Raw genomic sequence first — 20,445 nt, 5'->3', positions numbered from 1 at the left:
CTTAGAGCTGGAGAGGACCTTCTAAGGCCAATACATCCACCACTCATAGTGATAATGTAAGATTTTATATTATATATATATACATGTATATATATATATATGTTTTATATTTTATATAAGATCCTCAAAGATAAGGAAACGGAGGTCCACAAGAGTGAAAGGAGTTTCCCAGAGTCCCAAAGTTAGTGAGAGGGGCAGAAATTGAATCCAGAGTTTTTTACTTCAAATCTGGTTCCCCTTTCCACTGTTCTACACTGTTTCTCACTTATGGCCTGCTAAGACTCTTTGCACCACAACTCCATGCTTAAAATTCATTCTGACACAATAATGCCCTGCAGCAGATAAAGTCGTGTAGGAAGGAAACTGGGGTATCAGGAAGGGAATTGATTCTCCCCTCACTGGTTGGGGCAGAACATACTTCACATCCTATGCATAGCTGTGTTAAGGCCAAAGAGATTTCTTCATTTTTCCCCGGCACACCTGAGTCTCCCAGCCACCTTAATGAGCACCAGACAACGCTTTGGGAATTCTGGTCATTAACGTTAATGAGGCTCCAACCATTTAGCTTCTGTGCTAATATTTTTACATTTCTATATCGTTGGCTGTCCTTTAATAGATACGTTCAGTCCAATCACAGAAGGGCGATTGTATAATAGTAGTAGGGGGGAAAAGTCGAAGAATCAAGTCATTCACTGGAATGATAAAGATAAAAGGCAAGGAAAAAAAATCTACACGGAACACTGCCCCACCATAGAGCCAAAGAAGTAACTATCGCAGAGTGAACACGTTCAGCACCCGAGGAGTAGGCAGATGTCCCTAAATTTGGGCTTTGAAACCACACAAATGGACACCAGCTGATAGAAGATGCTCTCAGATTTTCCAACATGCCTTCTAGTCAAGGTTCCCATAATGGGTAGCCTGGGATCTCTAAGTGCATCCTCACACCTGAAGGTGTTTGAATGTAACAATGGAACTGAGGAGGCTGGTGAAGAACAGCGATGGGAAATGGCACCTTCAAAGATGGGAACTTCTCAACTGTTGTGTCTGTCTTGCTGCAAGAGTCTTCAACTGTGTGGGAGTCTTGGACATCTTTATTGCCTAATCCTTATCTCTAGATGCTTACTCACTAAAGAGTCATAAAGGTTTGATACATTTGTTTATGTCAGGTGGGTATTTTGGATGGCTTCCTGCCTCTCCCAAGAAAACAGAAAAACTGGAGGTGGAGCTAATTAGGGAGAGGGCCCAAGAAACCTTGTTAACAAGGATCTCTTAGTGGGCTAGTAGGATTTCAACCAGTAAAGGCAAAATTGGCCTTGCCTAGATGGTGTAATGCTTTTTACCTAACACACCACTGCACATAATTAAAGACCATGGACAATCAAATATATAAACCCTTCCCTCCCTCAAGTCCTACCTTGCCTCTCAAAAAAAAAAAAAAAAAAAAAAAAAAAAAAGGAAAGGTGAGCCAAAAATCCCTCAGAAGATGTCTTCAGCTGAACATTCAGAATCTTTTCAATGTGAAATAATTTTTTAAAACTTGAGGAAGTCAAGAAAAAGAGAAAGAAAGAAANAAGAAAGAAAGAAAGAAAGACAGAAAGAAAGAAAAAGAAAGAAAGAGAGAGAAAGGAAGGAAGGAAGAGAGAGAAAGAGAGAGAGAGAAAGAAAGAAAGAAGATTTAAAAGCTTACATGAATGGTATTTCCTGCCAGAATACTTTCCTGTTTCAGGCAACCACAACATGGTGGTGAAACATCCGGGCACAGCTGCATAACAGGCAACTTGTTCTCTTTAGGCCACTTCTCTGTTCTACTCACCCTTCCTCTCCAACAAAGGTGACATAAAGCTTATTCCTCTGCAAGTCTTTTCTGGAATAACCCATAATCTGATTAAAAGCGTCTTCCAACAAATGGTCTCTTCTGATGATTAACCTGTACATAAATATTTTAAAAATATAAATAGTTTCCATTACTTATCCTAGAGGAAGAAACACAAATACACATATAATTTGGTAAGATATATATACATATGTATATATATATATATACATATGTATATGCCATCTCTTTTTAAATGTCTCTCTACATAAAACTTTATTCTTTATTTTTTAGATTAACTTGATAATTAAAAGCATCACTTAGCATACTTGCAAAAAAATCACCAGCCATCTCTAACATAACTATGTTCTGTAATTTTTTTAAGTGCATAAGAGAATATAAGTTGGTAAGCAGAACAACCTGCCTATGACCTGGAATAAAAAGCCCAGAGAATCCATTGTGCTCAGTGAAATGACTTTTTTCCTCCAAGAATAAAATGCTTACCATATAAAGCACACAAAACTTGTTTAATAAAGGAATTACAACTCCATTAGGTAATGTTGCAGGTCTCACTGTACTTAGGAGAGGTATCTTGTTACTAAGTGCCTGAAGACGTTAACTTAGACAACACAGAGAAAAGATATCTCTCCAAAAAAGGCTTACAATGATCCTTAATTTCTTTTCTAAATTTGAACATCCATAATCTGACATCCACTAAGAGGAACACATCGCTGAATTATATTTAAAAGTTGTGAATTTAAAATCTAACAATAATAATGATGATGATGATGACAATAACAAGTATTTACATATTATCTGTTACATGGCAGGCCCTGTGCTAAGTGCTTTACAAATATTATTTAATTTGATCCTCTCAACAATCCTGGGACTTAATTATAATTATTCCCATTTTACAGCTAGATAAATTGAGGCAAAAAGAGGTTAAGTGACCACCTGTTGGAGGCATATTCAAGGTTATTGCCAAAGACAACATTTTGTAGAGGTACAATGAGGAAAATTTTCTGACATAAAAAAAGGGATGGGAAAAGGAGCTCACTCTCATTGGAGTTGGTCTGAAGGAAGATGAATATATATATATGTGTGTATATATATATATACACACACACACATACACACACACACACACACACACACACACACACACCCAATGAGTTGTGTATAGAAATGTATCTTACTCAATAGAGAAATTGGAGGGGAAGGGGATAAGAGAAAGGGGATGTGATAAAGAAGAGGGTAGATCAAGGGAAGTAATGGTCAGGAGCAAAATAAGATTTTTGGGAAGACAGGATAAAAAGGGAGAGGAAGAAATAGATAATGGGATAGAGGGAAATATACAGAAATCATGACTCTGAATGTGAATAGGATGAGCTCACCCATAAAACGGAAGCAGATAGCAGAATGAATTAGAAACCAGTAATCAACAATATGTCGTCTACAGGAAACACTTGAATCAGAAAGACATACACAAAGTTAAAATAAAGTGCTAGAGCAAAATCTAATATGCTTCAGCTGAAATAAAAAAGACTGAGATAGCAATCATGATCCCAGACAAAGCAAAAGTAAAAATTGACCAATTAAAAGAGATAATCAGAGAAACTTCAGTTTGCTAAAGGTATCATAGACAATGAAGTAATATAGAAAATTTTACAATAAGTTTCTCTGATAAAAGCCTCGCTTCTTAAATATATAGAGAATTGAGTTAAATTTATAAAAAATAAGAGCCATTCCCCTACTGATAAATGATCAAGGGATGTGAAAAAGTAGTCTTTGAAAGAAAAAAAATCAAAGCTATGTATAGTCACATGAAAAAATAACCTAAATTACTATTGATTAGAGAAATGTAAATTAAAACATCTCTAAGATACTAATTCACTCCTATGAGAAATGATGAATGCTGGAGGGGATGAGGGAAAAATAGGTCTGCTAATGAATTGTTGGTGGAGTTGCGAACTGGTCTAACAAATCTGTAGGACAATTTGGAACTATGCCCAAAAAGCTATAAAGTTATGCATACCCTTTGGCACAGCAATATTACTACTAGGTCTGTATTCCCAAAGAGATCTAAGGAAAAGGTAAAGAAGCTATATGTACAAAATATTTATAGTGACTCTTTTTTTTTTTGAGGTGGCAAAGACTTAAAAATTGAGGAGATATTGATTAATTAAGGCATGGCTGAATAAAGTGTGGTATATAATTGTGATAGGATACTGTTGTGCTATGGAAAATGGCAAGGGAGGATGGTTTCAGAAAAATATGGCAAGACCTATATGAACTGATGCAAAGTGAAGTGAGAACAACTGGTAGACTATTATGCACAGTAAAAGCAATGTTGGTAATAATGATCAACTGTGAAAGATTTGTAAAAGATTCATCAATACAATGATCTAAGATAATTCCAAAGGACTCATGCTGAAGAAATACTATCTACATCCAGAGAAGGAACTGATAACTGTGAGTGCAAACTGAAGTATAATTTACTCACTTTCTTTTCTATTTATTCTTGCTTTTGGGGGGAAATATGGCTAACATGGAAATGTTTTGCATTATTTTGTGTATATAATTGATATAATATTGCTTGCCTTCTTAGTGGGTGGAGGAGAGATTGGGGAGGGAGAGAATTTGGAACTCAAAATTTTAAAAGAATTTAAAAAATAAATGAATAATAAATTAGAAAAAAGATAGTATTTCAGGTTGCTCTTAATGCAAATGATAACATTTGGAAGACTATAAAGACAACAAAAGGGAAATAACAGTGTGGTGTGCTAAAGAGAATGTTGGTTTTGGGGCAGGAAGAACATCTCTGGCTCTTAATAGCCATGTGACCATGGGAAAGTCACTTAATCTGAGTCTCAGTTTCCTCAGTGCTAACCATAGATAATGGGACCCATAGAACCTACCTCACAGGATTGTTGTGAGGCTCACATGAGATAATATATGAAAAAACATTCTGCACTGTTTAAAGTTCTAAACAAATACTAATTTCAGTCATGATGATGATGTGAAAAGAACAACAAAATATCTGGAGTCAGAGGACTAGGCTTCAAATCCTGCCTCAGACACTTCTGAATTGTCTTGCACAAGACTTTCCTGAACCTCAATCTCCTCATTTGTAAAATGATGCGGTTGTAATAGATGGCACCTTCCAGCCCTAGAGCTATGATCCTATAAACCTCAATACCAGAAGCATAGAGTGGGTGAAGATGGTCCCCTTTCCTCATTTTTTCCCTACTGATGCAATGCTGAGTTTTTTTTTTTATTTTGACTCTATTCAATTATATTCAGTTATTTGTTCAGTTCAGTTATTTGTTAAAGGTCAACTACGTACATGGAGCTTTGTTAGACATTTTTGCTGAAGAGCCCTTGTGGGTGGCCCTGGAAGTGACATCTAACACAGGCAATGGCTACCAAGTTCAATACAGTTGCTTGAAATAAATCTCCCTTTCCTATCCTTTAGAGATGTCCCCAAAAGGAATTATATTAAGGTCACTTAGTATCAAGCAAGGATGGGAGTTCCCCCAGAAGCTCAAGTGGCTACAGTCATTAAAAGAAGAGCTATCTGTAGGAATTGTGTAGCACTGTGGCCTCAGAATGAGTTTGGGCAACACATGAAAACTAGGAATTTATTAAATAATCAGTAAATATCAAGTTAATGATAAAAATGATTATAGAGCTAAAAGAGGTTATTGAAGTCATCTAATCCAATGCTCTTATTTCACAGAAGAGAAAATGGGTCCAGAGAAGTACTGCGGTTTCCCAAGTTCAAACAGGGAGATAGTGGCAAAACTGTGATTTGAATGCAGTTCCTCTAATTATAATTTCAGTGTTTTTTCTACTGTACTATGATGTTCAGTAAGATTAGCTTGTCTGTTCTAATCCGCTTGACAATGGTCCTAGACTTCATATACCACACCTCCATGTTCTCTGCGCACCATATTAGAATCAATTTCTTCTGATTCTTCTACGTAAACAATAGAGTTTTTACTTGATTTTTGGATGAGTGATGGAGACTAAGAGCATGTCCAAAGATTTTCTCTTCTCTTTCCCTCACCAACTCCAGGTAGCTAAGGGGCAACTGCAAAACTGTATGCACTTTTTTTTGCTTTATATCCTTTGTTTCAATCAAGTGTAATAATATCCTGCTCTGCCTGATGCTGAAATAATAACTTGGTCATCCAGTAATTACAAGAGGCATATTTCTAGCTTTACCCTTCTCTAAGAATTCAATGCAAAAGGAAGCCCATGGTAGCACTCAAGGGATGAAAAGTATCTACTACAGCTGTGCAATATTTCTGAGGCAGTATTGTTATACTAGAGAAAGCCTTGAATTTGAAATCAGAAACACTTGGGCCTAAGGCCTGGCTGTACCATTTACTAAGATGTGTTACCCTGGGAAAGTTAATTAACTCTCTGAGTCTAGTCTATAAAATAGGGATAATAATATATGCTCTCCTTATTCTTATAGGCTTTTGGTGAGGATCAAATGAGATTATAGATGTGAAAATGCTTTGTAAATGTGAGAATTATAAATTATATTAGAATTATGGCATATCTCTTGCTACCTTTTAAGCAGCTGGGAAAGAGAGTGGGATTGAGAAGAAATGCGACTTCCCACTAGAGTCAAGAGATCTTCAGATGGGGCTGTGATCCAGAAGCCTAACCTTGAACCCAGAAGCTAATTCATATATCATTGATTCACTTGGATCTGGCTCAAAATCACATGTGCCCACCATCAATAGGAAAATTCCCATGCTGTGGAACTCTCAAAGGATTTAATGATATTTGGTCCTTACCTACACCCTCAAAATAGAGAGAGGGAAAACTTATTCTTGGAAAAACCATATAGTTGTGCTACAAGTCTCAAACATAAAGGAAGTTGGATAAAGATAGGGAGCAATAACATTCTTAAATCACATAAGATGTTTAAAGCTGAGATTCTAAATATTTAAAGATTTCTTTGTAAATTGTAAGGTTCTCTATAAACATGAGCTATTATTATTTTTTAATGTGTGGGAAGAAATGAAGATGAAAGCTATTAATGTTTATGGATGAACTCAGGTTATAGTAAAATTTAATTCATGACATGTTGAAAGGCATCTGGAGTATACATTGTATGAGCTAATGAGAAAAGATGTAATTTTAAGAAGAGAAAAAATACAGTTCTCTCCCCAACTATAATTCTTTTCTCACAACTCAGCAAGCAGTGGTCTTTTTAAAGCAATCAAAAAAGCTTAAGATTTAGTGGCACTTATTCTCAGAATTAGGCTATATATATATATATTCAAAAAGGTCAGGACACCAATGGAAGACTAAAGCAAAGGTTGGTCATGTTCGTTCAGAGTCAATTTAGTGATTTCCCAAACACGGGTTATCCTTTGATTATCTACGAATCTGGTTCCATGGATCACTTTTACTTACTTTAACTTCCCTGGCCCTTGTCCATATCCTTTTGTTTCCAACTTCCTGTAGAAGTTCCTTAGTTTGGCTTCAAAATCTCGTTTGTAAGGGGCAGGAGCTCGGGCATTGGCACGCTGGGTACCTGTAGCAAATGACAAAAAAGTAGACAAACGGGAATTGCACAGCCTTAGGTAACCAGCACAGTGAAAACTCTCCCCGTCATTTTATAGAGGATTGCTACAGCTTTAAGAACAAAATTATAAAGTAAAGTTGATGGCATATTTAACATATCCTTTTAATCTCTTTTAAAGTTGAAGGCATAATTAAACTGAACAGAGCTCTCAAGTGATGTCTTCTCTTCAAGATGTCATTATGTCAATATGTTAGTCAATAATTATCAACTCCACACTTTAATAGACAAAACAGTAAGAATGTGTTAATGAAATATGTTCTGTTCTTTAGCCCAAACCAATATGAGTCAGACAAGTAACTCAGCTCCAATGGGCCACTGTTCAGTGTGTGGAATCTCTCAGCTTGATGCTGGGATGATATAATAGTAACTTGACAGGGAGTTACAGTATGAAAGAATGTGGGACAACAGGCCAAGAATAATGGATTTTCTTCTCATAATTCTCCTTGAACTCCCCCATAAAATCAACTTCTGTCAGACATGCTCCATTACTAAAAGTGAATTCAGACACATAATTATATAAGAAAAAAACCAAAACATTTTATAGGGTAAAACTTAATCCTGACATAAAACCAGGAACTGACATTATTGCCAAGGACACTACTTCTGGGTGGGGAAATAGCACAGGAGTGTTAAATGTTATTCAACAGCAAGTAAGTATTACTAATGAACAGTATAAGGGGCTCTACTCGCTTCTTGTTCAGGAGAAGCTGGTTTAGTGTCACAAAGATTACTGACAAGCCGGGGCATAAAACTGAGGGGGAATGTGGGCGTTAGATCTAGAGTCTTGAAAAAAAACATGCATATTTCCAGAAGAGAAAATAAAATCTCCCACAAAATGAAGAAAACAGAAAAAGGAATGTATCTTTCAAAAAGATAGAAGATAAAAAGGAAGGAAAGAAGGAAGGAAGGAAGGAAGGAGGAGGGAAGAAGGAAAAAAAAACATTTTTTACTAAGCTCCTACTCTGTGCCTGGTACTATACTATGTACTTTACAAATATTATCTCGTTTGATACTCTTAACAACTTTGGGAGGTAGGTGATAGCTCCATTTTACAGTTAAGGAAACTGAGGTAGACAGAGGGTTACTTGCCCAAGTCTACCACCTAGTAAATGTCTAAGGCCATATTTGACCTCAGGTTTTCCTGACTTCAAAAACAGCTCTTTATTCACTTTGCCACCTAGTTGCCTCTACTAATAATTCAATAACAAATATATTGAATGAACAAATCAATCAGTGAGAGTTTATTGAGTGACTACTCACTCTGCTGGGCATTTTGGAGTATAATAAAGTCGGGACAGTATGTGCCCCTCAAGAGGATGACATTGTAGCCAGGAAAGCATGGCTAACATGAGTGAAAACATCATAGAACAAATAAATGCACAGAGTCCAGGAAGAGGGAAGTGATAAATAATTTTGCTGTTTTCTGCCTTATAGAGACTGTATCTGGAGTAATGTATTCAGTTCTGGGAATCATATTTTAGGAAGGCTATTGGTCAATTAACTGACAAGAATTTCTTAAATGACTACTCTGTGCTTATTCACTTTGGTAGGCAATGGGGATAGATAAGCTGGACAGTATTATGAAGAGGGTAAGCAGGATCAGGCAGGATGTTGAGATTGTGCCATATGAGGAATGGATGAAGAGATTACAATAGCTTGGAGGGTTTTCTTCAAGTAGACAAAGGGAGCTCATGTGGAAAAAGGATTAGATCTTTTTGCTTAGTCCCAAAAGGCAGAACTAGGAGAGAAAGCTGCAAAGAGGCAAAATTAATCTTGAAGTAAGAAAATGGAATGTGGTCAGCTGTGGTGGATAGGTCAGATGCAGTAGATAGGGTGCCAGGCCTGGAATACGAAAGATGAGTTCAAATCCAAACCCTTATTAACTGTGTGACCCCAGACAAATCACTTAACTCTGCCTCAGTTTCCTCATCTGTAAAATGAGCTGGAAAAGAAGATGGCAAATCATTCCAGTATCTTTGCCAAGAAAACTCCAAATAGAGTTCCAAAGAGTTGGACATGACTGAAAAGACAGGACAACAAAAATAGAATGGGCTGCCTACAGTGGTCAAGAACAATCAACAAACACGATTTGTTTACTGGATTGCCAGGTGCTGCACCACGGGGGCAGAAGATACAAAGAAAGGGCAAAACATACCTCCTCTCCTTAAGGAGCTCATGTTCTAATGTCATGCATAGGAGAAGTATATAGAGAGAAAAGGACCCTGGATTTAGGTCTTGAAGGATGAGGGGAATCTAAATAATTAGAATGAAGGAAATAAATCTTGAGAGGGAGGGGTATAGGAGAGAAGCTGAAGCATGGAGGAAGGGAGGAAGGAATGAACATCATCCGTGCTATGAGCAGAAGTTATCTCTCATGAAAAAAAGTAGACATTTATACCATAAAATAGTAGGGAAATAAAGTTAAACAGGCGGAGGCGAGCCAGGTTATTCAGGGCTTTTATACTTTAAATATCAGGGAAATGTGAGGGTGAGGTGAATGGAATGGAATGAGCTAAAATAGTAGTGGAATTAACCAGGAGGAGGTGGAGTGGGATGGCTATCTTGAGTGGAGGAACTGTCACAGAGAAGGGGAGGAGAGGTGGAGGGCTGGGAGAACTAGGAGCCTACTCTCATTAGACCCGAGATAAAGAGAGAACAACATAGACAATTAGAAGAGTAAAAATCTTAATATATAGAGAAAGGAGAGGGAAGGGGAATGGGATAAGGGAAGTACCTGGGAGAGGAGTACATATCAAGAGGAAGGGAGTAGGATGAGGGGATAGGGAGGGACTTTTAAGACATCAGAGAGATGCTTTGTAGTTTAATGTTGTAGACAGCAATGAGCTATTATAGCCAGAGCTATAACTAAGAAAAAAAACCTTCATCTTAGGTAAGCAGTGGTAGCGCTGGAGGGGTGAGGAAGAGGAGGTGCATTTAGGGGTGCCATAGATGAGAGAAAACTAGTATTTTTGCACTACTTGTGACTAGCTGCCTCATCAAAAGAGAAAATAAAGTTCTCTAGCATGTTTTTGAGAGGGACTAGGTAGGCTGGAGAGATAATTGTAAAATACTAGGGGTAGAAGCTGGGCAGACAAACAATAGTGCAGCTAGTCAAGGTAGTCAAGCAGATGAGCAGAAAATGAATTATCAGTGCTACTGCCAAGGGAGGAGGGGAAAGGATGAGAATGGATGTCTTGGGGAAGTGCTTCCAGGTAGGCATTAGCAATAGCCTCTAAGTATCTAGACAAAAGCCCCAGCTGCTCTATCCTAATTATAGCCCAGGTTGTAGCTTGTTGAGAGGGCTGTGTGGTGGAGAATGTAACTGCAATAGTAATGTTTAAGAAAGGTTGGTCTGGGAGAAGTATAGAGGGGAAAGAAAGGGAATGAAGGCATAATAACCATTTAGAAAGCTGTTGCAATAATCCAAATGGAAGAGGAAGGTCTCAGATTCCCAACTCCAATTAATCTAACTAACAAGCTGCTCTATACCCTGATACCTTTGTTTAGTGAGACTACTTTTTGATCATGTCAGAAACATCAATCAAAAGTATAATCTAGGCGCAAACAAGTCCATTATTTTGGAAGGAGCAAAAATGTTTCAAGTCACTGAATGAAATCAGACAACCAAATATATTGGGGATGGCTTAAAGAATTATACCTGCTTCTGTGTCTAGGCATATCACAGAAGATTATTTGAGAGCACTTTGAGAAACTAAACCATTGCACCTGTGGTCAAAGACTATTGAGGGGAAGGGAAATGAGCCCAGAGAGACTCTCCCCCAACTCTGATCTCTTTCCAGTTGTCCATGCCATCAGAGAAACTGGATGTGTAACAAACAACATTACAGCAGGAACTGAGAGAGGGAAAACTAGTCATGTTAAAAGAAGGCTACATTCATGGAACATGATCACTTTGGGGTAAAGGTGTTTACAATTTCTGGAATTTACGAAGATCTCAACTTTTGTAGCCAAATAGAGAGGTACATACACTTCAGGAAAACTCCATTAGGGCTCTGGGAAGGGAGAAAAGGACTTCGGTCCAAATAAGAGCTGAATTACCTCTTTTGTCACTTGTGTCCTCTAAGCTTGAGCCCATTTCCTCCTGAATTTTATAAGTGCTTGTGGAAGAATATATCTCAGACTTGAAGTGAGGGGTATGTTTTGGTACCAACCGTTCTTACTAAACAACATTAATAAATATCCCTTTCTAAAAGTTAATAACATATGTATGGCTAGGTAACATACAAGATGGAGGCTCATGAATGATAATACTAAAAAATCACTTTTAACTCCTCAGAATGACCTACCCCGAGCACTCAGAGGGGAAAAAAAATTTAACTGACCTCTGGAGACTCAACCTGCCAATCTAAATGGGAATTGTGAAGTCATCGAGATCTGAAGTAGGGTAGTAGCAGTGGGAAGTGTAGCACCTGGCTGCTTTACTTTGGGACTTCTCTGACTGATTTGTCCACCATGCCTCCAGCTGGGTACCTCCCTCTCCTTTTCATCTTCCTTTTATGCTTTGTCTTCCACTGTTAAGATTTTTTTTTTTTGTACTTGCATCCGTGGTGCTTAGCACAAGTGCCTAGTATATAGAACACGTTTAATAAATGTTTATTTATTGAGAGAAAAGATTGAAAATCCCAAATGGGGTCACAAGGGAATGAAACATCTGAACAACTACAAAATTTGAGGAGAAATTCAAATGTCTTGGTGACAGATTGCATATAAAAGACGAAGGAAAAGGAAAAGAAAGTTATAACACTGAAGTGTCTAAGTTGGTGATTAAATGAATAGTGGCACTGCCACTAAAAAGAACAGTAAAAATAGCTAACATTTATATATTGCTTTAACTTTTGAAAATTATGGATACCATCTTATTTGAGTCTTATAAAAATCCTATTAGCTATGTGGTAACATTTTCACCTCTCTTTTACAGAGGAAAATTTAAAACAGTTGCCCACAGTAACACAGCAAACTCTTCAGAAGAATTTAAGTCATTTCCCCAGGTTTATACAGAGAATATCTGAAGCAGGATTCGAACCCAGCTTTCCAGACTAAAAGTCTGTCTCTCTCTCTCTCTCTATTGATTATACCATCCTGATATAATAGGAGAGTTGGTAAAAGGAATAAGTTTCAGGTAAAAGATGATGGGTTCAGCTTTGGACTCATTGAGTAAGCTTTAATGATGGTACATCCATGTAGAAATGTCTGATAGTTATTTGGAAATATGAAAGTGGAATATTTGCATAGGAGGGGTGGGGAAATCCTAGTCATAGGGTTAGGAGGGAAAAGAGCAGACAGATCACAGTGCTGAAAAGAATGAAATGGAACCCTTGAAATAATTAACTATACTAAATAAATGTTAAATCTACTGTTCCCCTTTCTCCCATCATAAGGGAAGTGTGAAATGTCATGATAATTCCAACAATATAGATTTCACAAAATGAGCCTGAATTCTACTTTCATGCTAGGCAAAAGGATCCCATTCTGAAGACTTTGGGGACTGAAACTTTTCAAGTGCAAAAATATCTTTGCAAATGGTTCTTTTATGGAAAAATAAAAAATCACTCATGCATGATTTCATGCTTAAAAAATTACCCCTAAATGATTCTGTCGGAGAATGACAAGTTCACGTTGCAAGTCAGCTGTAAGTGCCAAGAAACTCCGGGACAGATACTGTAATTACTTCCACTTTGGAAACCAACAGTACTCCTGGAAGATTGAACCAATGCAACTGAAGTGTTACCATGACCACAAAAAGAGGCTCGAGCACAAAATATCCTCATGAATAGGTTAATTTTATGCTTATCAGTTTGAGAAAAAAAAGCAAAAAAAATAGAGAAAAACAAATGTGCTCTCTCTAAAGAATACCTACATTTTTATATATACACGTGTCTATCTACAGCTCTATATATGAAACATGAGGCAATGTAGTATAGTGGATAGAAATTTAAAGAAAGGTGACTTCAGGGTTCAAATCCTGCCTCTGACTGGTGATCTTTAGCAAGTTACTTACTCTATTTCAGAAAAAGTGTCAATTTGAATTAGTAGAGGGTAAAGTGTCCTCATTCAGGATTTTCCTATACTAATACAATCACAGGTCTGGTCTCTATGTCTATATTTATGAAGTAACCAGTAGAAATAATGGCTTGAATCCCTCCTCTCCTCCCCCATCATACGCAGGAAGGTAACTCTAACATTCAGTTGGGACTTTTTGTGTGTACTAGATATGGCCCAATAAGATAATATTTTATATTAATTTATTCATACATAGTGGTGCATTCACATCACAATCCAGTCATTTCCTTAACACAGAATTCCATCTGACAAATATTATATACCAAAGGACAGTACTAGGCACTGGAGATAAAAGCACAAAAATGTGAAACCATCCCTATCTTCAAAAGTTTATACTGTACTATAAGAAATAGCAGAACACAAAAAAGCAAATATAGATGCAAAGTAATTTGAGAGAGGGGGCAGCTAGGTGGATAAAGTATTGGACCTGAAGTCAAGAAGATTCTTCTTCCTGAGTTTAAATCTAGCCTCAGACACATTCTAGCCGTGTGACCTGAGGTAAGTCACTTAACCCTGTTTATGTCATTTGTATAAAGGAGTTGAAGAAGGAAATGGCCAACTATGCCAGTATGTTTGCCAAGAAAATCCCCCCAAATGGGGTCACAAGGGAATGAAACATCTGAACAACTACAAAATTTGAGGAGAAATTCAAATTTCAAATTTCTAAATTCTAAGGGACGAATGAGGGCAGATATCACCATGGAGAAGTAGCATTTGAGCTGAGCTTTAAATGGAAGCTGGAATGTAGAGTGTATAAGAAAAGAGTAATGGGAAATACATCTGGAAAGATGGGTTTGAGCTAAATGTATGGAAATAAAGGCTTTACTTGATTCTCAGTGTATGGCACTGTTCCATCCTGGACCTTTCCATGTATCTTTTTGAATTGATTCTGAGACTATATATTTGCCATAGGCTTGGAAAGAAATTCTCTTTCCTCTGAGTCATTCCATGGTCAAGTCCTTGGAAGGCTTATGGTGCCACTTGTTTCCAAATCCTTTTATTAAAAAAAATGGAAATCTTCTTGTCAATTTAAATACCCCATGGTGACACCAAAGCTACATTAAGGCCAATAAAATAAAATAGTATAGATAACCACATCCTGTTTATATGGACTTTAGCTTTGGGCAACCTCAACCATTCAAACTATAGGTGATATTCAAGAAATGAACATATCTCTAAACTATGGAACTTGCCATTAAAATTGCCCATCGACTAATGTTCTGGCATTAAAGTTCAATTCAAGTCAGTGAACAAAGATTTATTAAGTCCCTATTTGGTACAAGACATTGTGCCAGGTGCTATAGAAAGAATTTTTTTTAAAGCCAAAACAGTCCCTCTACTCAAAGAATTTACATTATAGTCAGAGGAAGTAACATTTACACAAAAAGTGGAAATACAATATCATTTGATAGGGAAAGCACTAACACATAGAGGGATCAGGAAAGGCTTCTTATAGTAGGTGACATTTAAGATGATCCTTCAAGGAAGCTAAGGCTTAAAGGTGAGGAGAGATAATACATTCCAGACCTTTAGGACAGCCTAGAAAAACACACTGTGGTGGCAAATGGAATTCTAAAACTGTTTCAGTTTGGAGAGAATGTATGTATAAGGAATGTAATCGGAAAGTCTGGATACCACTGGCAAATACCTTCAAATACTAAGCCAAGGATTTTGTGTTTTATCTCAGAGGTAATATGAGTAGGGGACTGATATAGTCAGAACTATAAAAAGATTATTGTGGCAATGTGGATAGGATAGAATGGAGAGGGGAAAGGTTTTAAGCAGGGAGGCCATTTAGGAACTTATTTTAAAGGGTCAGGTAAGGAGTGAAAAGGACCTGTTCAGGGTTGATGTCTGTGTGAAGAAGAACAAGGACATATTGAAAAGTTGCAGAGTTTAAACTGACAAGACTTGGCAATTGGCTGTATATGGTGGCTGAGGAAAAAGGAAGAGTAGAGGATAACTCCAAGGTAATATACCTGAATGATGGGAATGATGATTGAGGATGGTGGTGTTCTCAAAGAAAATGTGAATTTTGGAAGAGAAGAAGACTTAGAGGAAAGGATAATGAGTTGTGCTTGAACATATTGAGTTTGAGATGCCTTTGGGCTCTCCAGATGGGAATACTGAACTAGAACTCAGAAGAGTGACAAGGGCTGGATATGTAGATTTGGCAGTCTGGTAGAAGCTGGACGATCATTTACCAGGGGTATTGTAGGAATAACTTCTATCATGGTCCTTTGAACTCAGAATTTCCATGATTTCTTTTGGTAGAAGAAATACTTAGACTATCATTCACTTGGTACACCATTCTAATAAACATGTTTTAAAAGATTTTTATGCTATAAAATACTATAGATAGATAGATAGATAGATAGATAGATAGATAGATAGATAGATAGATAGATAGAAAGAAAGAAAGAAACAACATAAGTCATCCCGGACTGCAAGGGGAAAGACATTAAAGCTACTATAGCTCAGCATTGCACTTTATTTATAGTTATTATGATGACTGAGTCATCAAGAAAAAGTTAAATCATGTTTATCTTATGCTGAGAAGGGAGGGAAGTCTGTGTGACCAAGATTTCCATAAAAATTGTTAAAATTAAAAGGTTTTGACATCTAAATGGGTAAACTTCATTTATCTGAAAGGTGTCCACATAAGAAAACACTCACCACTTATTTAAATGGTAATAAAAATAATATGCTATTACAAATGTTCCTAAAACTGTTGGGTCTCATATTTAGAATAATAAATCATATGAAGTTTTAAAAGATTTTTTTCCTGTTGGCATAGTTGTAGATGAGGCTGGCATTAGAATTATCCTACAAAACAAATGCTCCCATTCCAAGATTTTTGATAAATTTTAGGTGAGTACTCTGACAGCTGCAAAGAGAGTGAATCAAATTTTCCATGTTCCTATCACCATTTTTGCTTGCAGAAATGCAAATGTACTTGAGTGAGAAGCACTTTGAAAAGATTACCAAGTCTCTGGAGGGATTTTTTAAATGATCATTAAATTTTATTACAGTGGTAACTTTTAACAATATTATTTTCATTGCAGGCTGAAGTGGTGAAATTCTAGTCAAAAGAAAGGAGTTCAAACTTCTTTGAGTCTGTTGGAAATGTTGCTTTCTCAAAAACCCAAGGGATAATTTCAAAAGGAAACTTTAATCTATTAAAAAGCCTCAAAAGAATCTCCATCAGATAAATGGTATCAGTTGATCCTAATCCTTTAGCATGTGAAATCAGTTATGATTTCCAGTGGTATCAAGTAATACATATCAAGTTCAGAAACAAAGAAGGTCCACTAAAAAGGACTTGGCCAAAAATGGAGAATTTTTTCTTTCCAAAAATTAAAAAGCATCCCAAAATTCCTATTAATTTCATGATAGGTCATAAAAGTTCTTGGAAAATGTATTCTAAATGTGACACTCCTGAATACATTTCATCTCAACATACAATTCAGTTCTGTAGACATGATGTCTTTTATATGTGATCTTTGTACAATTTATTCATGACTGATGTTTGATGGATTTTTGATATGTTAAGATGACATTGTAAATAAGAAACAATTTCTAAAACACTAAGTAAAAATTATCAGTGTGAAGACTATGCATCTTGGTGATTTCTTAGGTTTCTTTTCATCATCATTTCCTCTCTGTTTTTGATGATCCTCCATTTTTACTCAATTCATCCAGAATAAACACTGACGATTTTATGATTCTTTTGGAGAGATGAATTATGTAAATTTAGGGTTTCCTCTCATCTCATGACTAATTTGTAATCCTAAGAAAAGATTTGAACATGGGCATTCTTTGACAAACCTATTGTAGAGAAACCTGAGCTAGCATTAGATAAAGAATTCATAGGATTCAAATGAATGATTTCTCAGTTTCAGCTGCCTCATCTATAAATGAGGGAAATTTCACTACATCATCTCTGAGCTCCTTTCCAACTTTGATAGTCACTAGGCCCAAGGGTCCTAGAAAACAGGAATGGGGAACATATCCATGGTTGACATGAGCTGCCAAACATCTAGCATCACATCAATATCTTAGAATTTTTAGTAGTAGGAGGAGAAAAATATTTAGATTTAGTAGAAGTTGTTATTAAGGTGAAGATCATTAGGAATGATGAAACAACACAAGAGGCAATGTAGAAGGAGAAGTACATGGGTTTACATAGTCTATTTATCAATAATATTGGCAAGTAAGTCATCTCAGAATCAGGTTCTTGATAGCTGAGTAAGCAGGCTGAAGCCTAATGCCCACAAGGTTTTGTGCATTAGGACATCTTTTGTCACAGGGCAACTTGTGATGTAGTCACATAGTAAAAAGAGTAAAAGATGGCAGATAGACAACCTCAATATTACAGCATTAGCAAAAGAATGTTAAAATCCCCTAGAAAACTATGTAGATATTGCATGAGGGATCTATTGAAGACAATGACAAGGAAAACACGGCATGATGAAGGATAGATATTCTGTAACAATGGAGGTGATACCTGTATCATGAACTGAACTCATGGAATATTGAGAGATTATTTCCTGGTGACAGAATTATTTCTTTTTCTTCATAAAACTGGCTCCTCTAATGAGAAACAGTCCATTTGAGATCCCTCAGAACAATTATGGGCAATTTTCATGATACACAAGCAAACTTAAATTTACCTAAGTCATTTTCATTGTGCCAGAATACTAAATATATTTTATCCAACAAATCGAAAATGACCACTACTGGCAATTTATTTCATGCTCTAGAATCGCATGTCTTTGTCCATCATAAAAAACTCTAGAAACAACTTAGTTTTAAGTATTTAAGAAATGCCAGCATAATGTAAGAGTTACTCATGTGATAACTATGAAAATATCTTCCTGAATTATCCCCTCACTTGTCCTTGGAAAGACAGGGCTTCTAATGTCGGTGCTCACTCCCCAAGACCCACTTGAGCTTACCTGGAGAGTTCTGAGGTGAGGACACGGGGGAACTGCGTGGGGACTGGCAATAGCTGGGGTGGAGTAAGGCATGTGGAGGCACATATGACATTATCTCTTCTTCAAATAAACTAAGAAAGACCAGAGAGGAGAACTTAAAACCATCAAAGGCCAAAATTCTTCACTTTTAAAATACTATCATAATTATTCTTACTCTATCTTAATGTGACCGCTATACACATTACTCTCCTTCTTTTTCCTAGGACTTATGTTATATTTAACTTACCAGACAAGAAATCTTTCCTATTTGGTTTCTTTCATGGTTTTTTGGTGTGTGTGTGTGTGTGTGTGTGAAGGAAAATAAAAGTCTTCTTGATTCTTCTTTAAAAGGGATGGCATTTTTTTGTGAGTTCTTTTTTGGTTTTGTTTTCATTTTTCTTTCAACCAACCATATACAACATTCATCCAATCACTGAAATTAAACTATTTTCACTTCAAGTATATATTTCTGGACTTTAAATATTAAACTTTAAGACTTACCATAGCAGGACTTCAAGATTTGGGGAAAGATCAAAAGGAAATCAAAAGCATAGAAAATCTAGAGTGTCTTTCTATATGCCAGGTATTGTTGAGGCCACAAAGAAATATGAGACATAACCTCTTCCCTCAAAATACTTACTTTAGCTAGGTGGTACATTGGATAAAATGTTGTGCCTCAAATTAGGAAGACCTGAATTCAAATTCAGCCTCAGATACTAATTAGTTATGTGATGCTGGGCAAATTCCTTACCACTCTGTCTCAGTTTCCTCACCTGCAAAATGAGGATAATAATAGCACCTAACTCCTAGGGTCGTTGAAAGGATAAAAATGACATAGTATTTGTAAAAATTAAAGAGTGATTTAAATGCTTATTACTGTTATTATTATTTTTATTATTATTATAGATAAGAAATACACCAATTATTCTTCTTGACAATCTGTCCTCCCTACAAATAATTAACTACTTTATTTGTTTTATTTCATCTTACTTTTACCAGTGTGTGGGAGTACTTAACATTAGCAGAGCCAGTAATACTTTTTCCCTTTCAAAATGCTTTTGTTTATATTGTTTTTCCAACAATATTAATAAATATCTATGGAGAAACTTGGAATATATGAAAATCCTAGAGTTTCTTTTCTTTTTAAAAATTGTAATGATAGAAAATTGAATGGGTTTTAAATATTCATTATTTATCCCAAGATACACACAGACATGCACAAAGATTTTATAATAGATGCCTTTTCAATTTATTTATATATGAATGCAGAAATATGTAACCACATGCAAGCTAGGGAAATTATGATGTGCATTCTTTCTTGCTTACTGATAAAATTCAGTAACTAATATTTTTTAATGATTAGTACTGAAATTGCTTTTTTTTCCCCCTAAAGGTGTTATCCTCAAGGTTTGGAGCAGATTTTACATGAGATGAATCTTTGAAAAGACTAATGAAATCCATTGAGCTATAATAAGTTCAAGCTAGTTCATTTAGAATCCTCTGTTCATATAAAACACACAGTGAGGGGAGAAGAAAGATTTGTTTAAATTGGAATGATTTCTTAGAGCAATAATTTCTAAATCGCAGTTTTGTCACAGTCTATTCCTCTTTACCATTAATGATTTTTCTTTTAAGAAATACTGTCTAGAAATGCACACTCTCTCTTATCCTTTCATTTGTGGATAAATTATTTGAGTATTAATCAAAGCACTGAAACTTTAAAATAGAATAAAAAATTGCTGAAGAACCAAGTCATAAAGTTATGAAGGCAACTTTCCACTCTCCAGTTACTATCACCATAACACACAGCAATAATTAATATTCAAGTATACTGACTTGCAAGCTAGAAATTATTTAATGAAAATCTAATATATTAAAACAAATTGGCATCTTTATCTAAAGCCTTTTATTCTTTTCAGTTGAAGAGTAATATATATATATATATATACATATACATATGTATACAT

The 20,445-nt window shown here is 36.1% G+C and overlaps 1 protein-coding gene across 1 annotated transcript in view; it reads right to left on the bottom strand.

The window, feature by feature from the left end:
* Positions 1–20,445, bottom strand: part of HECW2 (HECT, C2 and WW domain containing E3 ubiquitin protein ligase 2) — a 289,847-nt gene that overhangs the window by 34,514 nt on the left and 234,888 nt on the right. Inside the window, exons 18-20 of the mRNA XM_044669680.1 lie at positions 18,461–18,570; positions 7,250–7,370; positions 1,814–1,927 (exon numbers count right to left, since the gene is read on the bottom strand). Coding sequence (XP_044525615.1) covers positions 1,814–1,927; positions 7,250–7,370; positions 18,461–18,570 — 345 coding nt within the window. The remainder of the gene's footprint in view (positions 1–1,813; positions 1,928–7,249; positions 7,371–18,460; positions 18,571–20,445) is intronic.

This window comes from Gracilinanus agilis, chromosome 3 (genome assembly GCF_016433145.1).
Source record: "Gracilinanus agilis isolate LMUSP501 chromosome 3, AgileGrace, whole genome shotgun sequence".
Lineage (NCBI taxonomy): Eukaryota > Metazoa > Chordata > Mammalia > Didelphimorphia > Didelphidae > Gracilinanus > Gracilinanus agilis.
Note: the sequence above shows the minus strand (reverse complement) of the source record. Positions and strands in the feature narration are given on the sequence as shown.